The sequence below is a fragment of the Penaeus vannamei genome, chromosome 24, assembly GCF_042767895.1.
Source record: "Penaeus vannamei isolate JL-2024 chromosome 24, ASM4276789v1, whole genome shotgun sequence".
NCBI classification, from domain to species: Eukaryota; Metazoa; Arthropoda; class Malacostraca; order Decapoda; family Penaeidae; genus Penaeus; species Penaeus vannamei.
Window position 1 is genome coordinate 6624222 of NC_091572.1, and position 10000 is coordinate 6634221.

The 10000-nt window shown below is 36.8% G+C and overlaps 2 protein-coding genes across 18 annotated transcripts in view; one reads left to right on the forward strand and one right to left on the reverse strand.

Annotated features, from left to right (window-relative positions):
• LOC113824247 (pre-mRNA-processing factor 17) overlaps positions 1-6541 on the reverse strand; it is a 6880-nt gene extending 339 nt beyond the window's left edge. The window contains exons 1-4 of one of the 2 annotated variants that reach the window (XM_070138334.1): positions 6361-6541; positions 5808-6032; positions 3325-3538; positions 1-1404 (exon numbers count right to left, since the gene is read on the reverse strand). The exon at positions 1-1404 is cut by the window's left edge and continues 339 nt beyond it. In XM_070138334.1, the coding sequence (XP_069994435.1) occupies positions 62-1404; positions 3325-3538; positions 5808-5966 (1716 nt within the window). In that variant the 5' untranslated portion in view covers positions 5967-6032; positions 6361-6541 and the 3' untranslated portion in view covers positions 1-61. Of the gene's footprint in view, positions 1405-3324; positions 3539-5807; positions 6033-6136; positions 6268-6360 lie in introns of those variants that run through there. The other variant, XM_027376990.2, reaches the window with a different exon arrangement.
• Positions 6122-10000, forward strand: part of SCAR (wiskott-Aldrich syndrome protein family member 3 SCAR) — a 39009-nt gene continuing 35130 nt past the window's right edge. For 13 of the 16 annotated variants that reach the window (XM_027376937.2, XM_027376952.2, XM_027376946.2 and 10 more), the window contains exon 1: positions 6122-6203. The gene's annotated coding sequence lies outside the window, so the exon portion shown is untranslated. The other 3 variants (XM_070138327.1, XM_070138328.1, XM_070138329.1) reach the window with 3 other exon arrangements.

Here is a 10000-nt window from a genome sequence, read left to right on the forward strand (position 1 = left end):
TAACTGCATTAACAGAACATAAGGAAATGTGTAAAGCTCTGTAAATAACCGGCAAAGAAGCTCAGTCCCAGTATTTAATAAGGCCATCCCAGCCAGCTGTTGCAAGTTTACTTGTCTCGTGTGGGTGCCACAAGATGCCAATGCAAACGTCGTCATGGGCCTTCCATTTCTGGTAAAGCTTCGTTGTTTTCCAGTCCCAAACATAAGCTTTACCATCTGCATCACCTGATACAAGATAAGACATGTCTGGAGAAAAGTCAAGGGTGCAGGCATATCCAGCTACCATGTGCCCTGTGAACGTCTTTTTACGGTTCATCTTGAATCTATCCAGAGCAGAGAATATCACAATCTTGTTATCCATGCTTTGACATGCTAACCACTTCTTATTTGGTGAGAGGGTCACAGCAGGCATGGAATGCATAGTGGGATCTGCTATATACTTAAAATCAACAGGGATATCCCACTCCCACACACGCAAACTCTTGTCATCTGATGTGGAGACAAATCTTCTGTTTTCATCAATAAATGTTATGGTGTTCACAGCTCCTAAATGACGATCATATTCTTGAACTACCTCACCAGTTCTAATATCCCAGCACACTATTTTCTTATCTGAAGTTCCTGCAACGAATAAATTCTGCTTTTCTTCATCGGGATGGAATTTAACACAGTAGGGTATTTTGCGACTGGTGAACCTTGATACGCAATCCCCTGTTTCGGTGTCCCAAAGCTTAATGAAACGATCATAACCAGCTGAAAGGAACTGTTTTCCATCATTATCAAAACAAGCATCTCTGACTGCCTGTTTGTGCCCCATATAAGTCCTAATGCAGCGTCGGTTATTATACACCTCCCAGATTTTAATCTTTGTGTCCATAGAACAGGACAACATGAGGTGACCTGATCCTGGGAACCATTTGATTGCTGAAACACCTTTGTTATGCCCCTTCCATGTGTGTATCAACTTCTTTGGCATGAAACACTTCTCTGGAGGGTCTGGAGATCTTAGGTTAACTCCAACATCTTGTGGCACATGTAGGAAGGATCGTCCCTGGTAATCATAAGCATCCTTAATATGGAGCAGAGATTTCTCTTCAATGGGTTTATCGTCAGTCTGTTTCCCACGCTTTTGTCTTTTGGCCAGAATCTCATCTAGAGCATGTTGTTCCTCCTCTGACGGCTTCATGACTGTCTGTTCATTTTCATACTTGGCCCAGGGTCCTTTAAAGCCATCAATGTCACCTGCATCGTCATTTTTGTCACGACGTCGTTTTGTTGGCTGATCAGGTTTATGCTTGGTCTCAAACACTGTTATCCCTGAAGTTTCCTTGGCCGTAGCTGTATCTCCAATGTATCTTCTTCCGTCATCAGGATCTCCAGAGATGGATGGGTCAACAGCATACCCTGAAATATAAGATAAATATTTTTACTGTAGCTCCATGTTTGCAATGACAGTGATTAGGCTAACATTCTAAAGAACAAACAAACAAACAACTGCATAACAGCAATGCAAGTCTGCAAAATACTGGTAAAATGAAAATCATGCCTAGGATATCATAAATCTAATTACTTATGATGCCAAGACCAGCCTTTCAGTTATAATATAGCATGGCCTGTCTTAAATACACATGCCACTTCCTCCTGTCTTTTGCAGAGCACTTGGGAAAAAACAACTTGAAAATAGATATTCAACAAATCTAAATTAATCTTTTTTTGGTAATATATCCAGAGGAAAACAACATAAAGTCTAACTGGAGAGCACTCTTAACTGATAAAAAACAGACGCTACCGAAATCTTATGTAAATCAAGAGTTGTGTATGAACTGCAAACCCATTTCCAATTGTATTTTTCTTCTCCTGCATAGAAAAATAAATCACTTTTTAAGTTGTAACAAGTGAACGGTAATATTTTACACTTTTTCCGAATATTCATAAACAACTGGATGAGTTGCACTATTGGTAAGGGTTAAACAAGGGCTTAAATGTGAATCACTAAATGATGCTTGAATATATTATACTGCTTCTGTTGCCATCTCAACTTTCATCTGCAGTGTCCTAAGGACACAAAACAACCATTTCTATCAAAAAGTTGCATAAAACAAGGTCTGCATGCTGCTGATCAGGAATTTTTTGTTTTGTTTTTCAAAACAAAGTTACAAGTACGTTACCTTCACCAGAAAAGAATAACTGTCTCTCTCCATCTTTATTTGTTAACATGTGACTTTCCTTTATAATAAAATATGGATAAAAACTTATTCTAAATATCAAAAATCTGTTCTTTGACACTAGAATCAGACATATTTGATTATGGTTACAGCCATTATCTTATGCATAAATCTACATGAAAATTATCAACATTATTATTTCTTTATGTAGATATAATTTGGCTTCCCCATTATCATATAAATGGTTGTTATTCATATGTCTGATAATAACAGAGCCAAGTTTTTTTTTTTTTTTTTTTTTTTTTAAATTACCTGTAGCAAAGCTCTGGTTCAATAAACACTCAATTATGCCCTTATGATTTAAAAAAAATTATCATCATAAAACATTCTGCTATATCTATTTCATCCTGCCTAAATTATGTTCATCACTATCAGCAAAATTAATATGACATGTGGATAACAAACTTCACCTTTACAACATTCAGTTATCTCTCTGTCCCATTCCCTCTATAGGACACTTAACCCACAAATGCAAGACCCATTACAGTGTCACACCGGCAGGACACCCGGCAATTTTTTTTCCAGGTGTCTCATACGTGGGACACCTGTCGTAAGTGGTTTAATGCTAGTATAGGTAAATCTGCCATATGTTGAGTTACTTAAAATAATTACATAACACTAATAATATGCTTCAAAAAGAAAAGATATCTATGCTAAGTAAAACCCTACGAGTCACTATCTAGTCTGTGTTCTACAAATAACAAATGGAATCAGATTTTTTCTTCCAATTTAGCATACATGATATTCATTCTTACACTTTTTCTAATCTTCTGAGAAAACCTTTGAGTTCCATACCTCAATGATCAATCTAATGGTTGTTGCATATACAACTGAACTATAGGTACTTTTGACTAATTTTCCTTTCAGTAAACAGAATCTTAAAATTACTTTCCACATAACTCATATTTCTAATCATAAATATTATTGTATATGAACAACTGCCGACCCTGTGCTATGATTAAGCAATGTTATGATAAAACAAAAGCAAGTTATGATATAGTCAATCAAGGCAACTGATTCAGGTGTTTATGTTCTTCTTGTTATGAGATACTCTGAGAAGTAATCCATTAGTAATACAGAATTAATGTACAAAGCTTACCATAAGTTGTAAATGTGCGTCTCTGAGACTCAAATTCAAAATGATTGAAGTGCGCAGGTTCAACATGTCCAGCAAGAGTATTGCGGTTCACTTTGTGGTAGTCCGACTCTGGTTTGTTAGGTCCCAGGGTTGGAGCATACAGTTCATCATACTTTGGGTTGTACTTCAGCTCCTTCTCTTGTGGGTCTAAGTGGCGGCGGTCATCCAGTTCTTTCTGAAATGGAAGTGTATGGATTAATATTCAATGCCTAAAAACAAAAATTGTTCTGCATTTGTGATCAAAAACCAATTAAATTATGAAAGAAAGAAAGAAAGAAAAAAAAAAAAGTTCCTAAAGCATGGAAATCTAACATGTACATTGCCCAGTTATATATTTTTTTCACCTTGACTAACTACATTGCTGATATACACTCTGATAACTATAGCACACATGAAGTATGGTACAGATACTGCAGAGTAAAAATCACATAGATAAAAATTTCTAGCAGTTCAAAAAAGTGTTAACAGTGTATAAATCCTCATATTTAATAAATGACTCAAAATGAAAAAAGAAAAAGAAAAAAGAAAAAGAAAAAGAAATACATTGTAAGTGGCCTATGATAATAATTCTTTGTTATAAAATAAAATAAACTAACAAATAAATATGGCAATAAATCTCACTTATAATATGAAAGAAATATATATATCTAATGCATATTTGTTTTCCCTGATGGCACATGGAGGAACTTGTATTTCTTAGCAAAACATTGCGATACAAATGGAGGAAACAGTTCAGTGACTGAACTGGAACTGGTTATTCCTGTCTGCCATGCCAGTCTTTCAAATACTGAATACCTATAGACTAATATATGCCAGTGACATTAAGGATGGGAAATATATGCCAGCGTACAAAATTTCAAAAGAACTGTCTGCCAAAGATCTTTGATGGAAAGGGCCTTGATTCCAGAGTGGATCAGTTTTTCTTATCATTAGTGATGAATATATATATATATATATATATATATATATATATATATATATATATATATATATATATATATATATATATATATATATATTTTTTTAACAGTCTTTGATTTTATAATTTTGTCTATGGGTTGGATAAAGTTTCAGGAAGATCTGGAGGTCCTACACACATGAAGCTATCTTTCAACTGTCCATAAGAGAAAAAGTGCTAAACTGATCACATAACTCATTACTAAAAAATGTCAACAAATTTTTGTATTACTAAGTTGGTAGGTGTGTGAAAATTAATACTTCATAATTATCAATGACTGCAATTCCACATTTATGTACTTCATATATTCTCTTAATAATGACATACTGCATAACATTTAATTAGAATAAGAAAGAATTTCCTAATAAGTACATATTCTGATAGAACTTTATATACAGAACTATATAAAAAATACTGTGCATTATTTTCTCTATTATGAAAATCAGAACTTCCCAGACACTATTTACATCATCAGATTTATTCTCGTGTGATGAGAATAAAGCAATCCATAGCAATCACAGCCGACAATCTTGATGTGTTAACCCATTTATGATGAGTGTCCCACATGAGATACCCTGAAAAATAAACTCTGGTTCCATTGCAGATACCGGCCAGAACTGCATGCCGATTTTGGAGCAACCCAGAAACTAATATTTACTAGTGAGTTAAGTCCCGTTAACAGGGGAGGGCATGAAGTATATCAGCGAAATTATAGAGTAAAACAGGCTTTAATAACAAGCATAGTAAACCGATATGCATATAACTAGCACAAAAAATGCTAAACATTGGCCAATGAAACTCTACGGGCATGCCTGCTACCTTTGAAAGTCTACACATCGACGTGCCAAAGTTAAAAAAAAACATCTTTTGCCAAAATCTACAGGATTCCACACCTTCTGAACCCCAAAAAAGTCCTGACCCATAACCCAACCTAATCTAACGATTTATGGTGCCGTGACTAGGTGTAAGGGGAGGGTTGATACCCCCCGGGATACATTCTCTTCACCTCGGTATGTATGGCAAGATAGAGCTACATCTATTGTGGGTTGCTTTGTTTTTATCACTTACCTTGAAATGTATTTTTTCATCAATTACTTTGAAGTATATTTCATGGGCTACAACAAGTAGATCGTAGATTTACGCTAGAGTCAAAGGAATTCATCCGTAATAACAGGGAAGACTTGTAAGCCCCAATTTATTCATTGTTAACAGTAAATTGATCTCTTACCTCCATTTTCACAGAAATATTCTAATTACAGGTACAAGTGGCAAGGTGCATCATCACAAACAATAAAATGACAATATACAGAGGGGGATTTGTATAAATCTAAAAACACCAAATGTATAATAACATTACTATAATATGTGCATCATTCATTACAATCATATCTTAGGGAACATTATGAAAATGAGTTATACCACACATACGTGCTCAATATTCTTTCCTGCTAACCCTGTAGCCTTGGTTAAATATTCTAGTCCTTACCGTTGACGTCACCTCCGGATTGACCACAAACTGCAATTGCTTAGAGATAGTGTTGCCGCTTTCGATCGGCCGCAAATGTTGCAAAGATTCCTCGCCAAGGCTGTCATCCTCACTCTCACTCCCGCTGCCATAGCTCCTCAGGTTGAGCAGCGACGCCATCTTTGTTTACCTCCGGGCAACGTTTTAGAACAAACGGGTTCTTAAAAATCCACTTTTACACCATTTCTACGGAAAAAATAATCGTATGACTAGATATTACGAATTATGAAGAATATAAAAATATTCTATTTTTTTCATATCTAGTTAACAGTTATTATTTATATGTTTACAGAAAAATTGATCCGTGGGTGTGCGTTGTAGGCAGACGCTGCTCTCCGCCCTCTCATGTTTTGGCAGGTGAGTTGTTGTTTTTCCCAATTTCCTTCACTGACTGGCTGTTGCAAGCCCGCTTGGAGAATTTTTGATATTCGGCAGCAATCCGGTCTTTCTGCTTCTCAGTGCCGTGTAAGGAAGGGTTGTTCTTCACCCATATAAAGAAAAAAATCGCTCTAACCTGTGAGAAACTTCAGCGTCAATGGAAACTGACGCCATTTCTCTCTATTTTGCGAGGGATTTCGGCTTCTTGGGCCGCCTAGGGCACTAGGAACAGACTGATTTGTGGTGCCATTATTGATGGTTCTTACGAGAAGGGGGCCATACCGGAAAAACTCGCTGAAACGCAAGAGAAAATGCTTATAAGGCGAGATAATGACCAATGTTTGTTGTGGTGCCAGCGAGCCCCTCCCCTCGTGCCCCTCCCTCCCCTTGTGCCCCTCCCTCTCCCAGTGCCCCTCCCTTCCCTCGTGCCCTTGCCTTCCCTAGTGCCCCTCCTTTCCTCGTGTCGGGTCCTTCCTTCGTGCCCGTCCTCGCCCTCTTGCCTCATCCTCCGTGCACGCCCCTCCCTTTCTCGTGTGCCCCTCCCTCTACTGGTGCCCCTTCCTCCCACACAAGTGCCACCCCATTCTCCTGTGACCCTCCCACTCTCCCTGTTCCTTTCCTTACCGTAATACTCCCCCTTTTAATCATTACCTCATCCTTCACCAGTGCCACTCCCTCCTCATATGTCTTCCTTATTCCCAGGTGCTTTTCCCTTCCTGTTGGGCACTCCCAATGCCCTCCCACTGGATGTGCTCTTGTCTCCCTTATGGCACTTTTCCCTTTTGTTGGGGTGGTTGTTCTTCTTCCAATGTTGTATGGGCACAAGTATTTCTTGCATTTATTATTGTATACACCAGGATTATGCTCTTGCACACAGGAAACCTCGTTGTGCATTGCAATGCTCAGTAGACAGAGAGGAGAAAAAGCACATTGATATTCAGTGAAATTTTAAGGCTTAAGCTTACAGTGACTTTATGATCAAAGAGTATGGCATTCTTGAACCTCTTATGTAGTGTAAGAACATCAGCTTGTTTGCCTCCCCCCCCTAATCTGGGAAAAATCCATTATTTTTTCGTTTCACTAAGGCAGATACTAGTTACAGGCATTTTAAGAGAATGATTTTAAATACAAGAAAATATATATTTCATTGTCATATATTTCCTCCATAAAGCTTAAATTCAGTGCATAGTTAAAGATGTAAATCCATAAAGTATCAACAGAGTGCGATTTTGAAGATGAAATTGTAGTTACAGCTCGAATATGAATGAAAATGGGAATGCATTATATTCATGTAAATAAAGCACATTCAAAGTAACAAGTCCATTTTTTGTCATATAAAACAGTAGAATGTGCAAGATGAATAGGACTTTAAAGGTTAACCAGCCTGGTTGCAGCTGACCATACTGAAGATAAAGGGCAAGAGCAATAGATAATACTGAAATGCATATTGATAAGAAACATTTAAGTTTTTATGAATAGTAATATGGAAATAAATATATGTTTCGTAAAAGTTTACAATAGGACCAGACCCGTTAGACAGGACCACACCCATCCCCAATTTGAACAAATGAACCCCATCCTAAGTGTATAGATTACCACAAAGATCACTGTATGAACCAAAAAATCTTCTTAACCCTTCTCATCACTATTTCTCCCTTGTTGATGCAGTCCTTTTGTATAGTACAACTATATTTTTATATTACAATTTCTAGTGAAGATGGAATTCTGTAAAGGAAGGATGCGTAGCACATCCGAACCAACTTTCATGCCATAATTTGCATAGAATGTATAATAAACTACTGGGAAATGGCAAACTCAGAGCATTATTATATTTTCTTAATGGCTTCTCTTCATATTATTTTGCCATTTAAAAAGTGCCACGGTTTTATTCCTAGCCCTGACTATAAGTCTTTCCGTGCCTCCCTACATGTACCTCGCTCACCCCTTGTTTCTGTCTTTCCTCTTGTGCCCTTCCCTTGCTAATTACTGCAGTCACTTCTTTCTTATCTTTTGTGCTGAATATTTTTTCATTATTATTCATTTCATACCTTCTGTGCACATTGTTATTAATTTTATTTCTTATTTTATGTAGTATTGATCCATTATAATCATTGTCAGTTTTTTTCTGTTTGGTCCTTGAAGTTAATTATAACTCCCTTCCCCCATGTCTCACCCCTTACCCCTACCCATTTGCTACTCATGTTCCTGTACCTTCCCCATGTCAACCTCTCCACATTCTTTCCCCTCCACATGCCCCTCTCCCACCTCTCCATTCTTTTGTCAGTGTCCTTTTATTTTCCCAGTATTCCCCTTGCTGCTCTAATCGATAAATGTTATAATTAGAATGGCATCAAGCGATGTTATGGCTTATGTGCATTGTGCATTGGCAGAGACTAACTAACCTCTGTTATGTAAAGTCTGCTTTTGAAGAGCTTGGACTTAGATGTGCAGACTTTTTATAAATGTCTGTGGGCTTCCTCATATGTTGAATTTTTTCTATACCCTCTAGTATTGCTTTATATAATCTGTATTCTTTACAACCATTCTTTGAATTATTTTACATGGTCCTACTCCCTACCCCATTCTTATGAATGTGGTCTTTGCCTCTGTTTGCATCTCTTCTTTTTTAATATCCCCCCATTTTATTCCAGAATCCCTGTCATATGCCTAATCTTTTGTTCTGTGTTTTTCTCTTTGTCTCATGCTGTTCCACATGTTTTGCATATCTATATTTGATATTTGTCTCTTGATTAATTTCATGTCCTTCTCTTCATCTTTTGTACAGCCTCTCTGCCCATGTTTTTCTCTTCCTCTCTTTCAGCTTCTTTCATCCTGCCCTGAACTCCTTATATCAAACATCTCCCCATAGCCTGTGTAGAGACCAGTTGCTTTGCAATTGCCTAAGTGAGATGGAAATTAAAGACAAGTGAAATTGAAATTCGCAAAGGAAGATGCTTTGAAAGAATGTAAATGTGCTTTTTTGTATGTTTTTTTTTTGAATACACAGGATAGTGTTGAAAATTTAATGACAAGTAGAAAATGGTGTGGGTCTGTAGATTTGATATGAACATGGGTATGGATGTAAATGCTGTGGCTTGACTGGATTATCTTTTGAGTGGTAAAATAGATATAGACTTTTTCATAGTCAAAATCATACTTGCCATTGCAATGTATAAGTTATCGATATTAAAGGATATAGTACAACCAAAGAAATTGATAAGACAGAGGCCCATGTAATGAAAGTGCCTTTTTATAGAAATTGTTATATTACAGCCAGTCATAACTCTTTATATTTTTATCTCAGGTAAGAGATGAAATGTAGAAGCACTCTGGAATTACTATTGAAAAAGTTACACGTACATTTCAAATATTTTATACATTTGGCATTTACATTTTGGGCTGCATTAGCCATATTGGTTGCTCCACCCCCATTCACCATCCCCTTTCCCTCCCCAAACCTTACAGCCTCTTTCCTCCCCCCTTGATTTTCTATACCTCTCAGTAACTATTCTAAACTTTGTTCTGCTACTGCTTAGCAACCTTATAACACATCACAAAAGATAAATTTTATGTTGTGTAAAATTAACCATAGGTGGAATATGAAAGTTTAGACATTATGATGGTTAGGGGAAAGGGCGAGAGGAATTATGTTTCGGAGTTAGTCACAATCACTACATTTGATGCTGCTTATTACTACTATGTATTTCATTACACTATTATTTTTTATCACCTCTGTTTTGTAGTTTGGCTTGGCATATTGGAATGAAAGACAAATA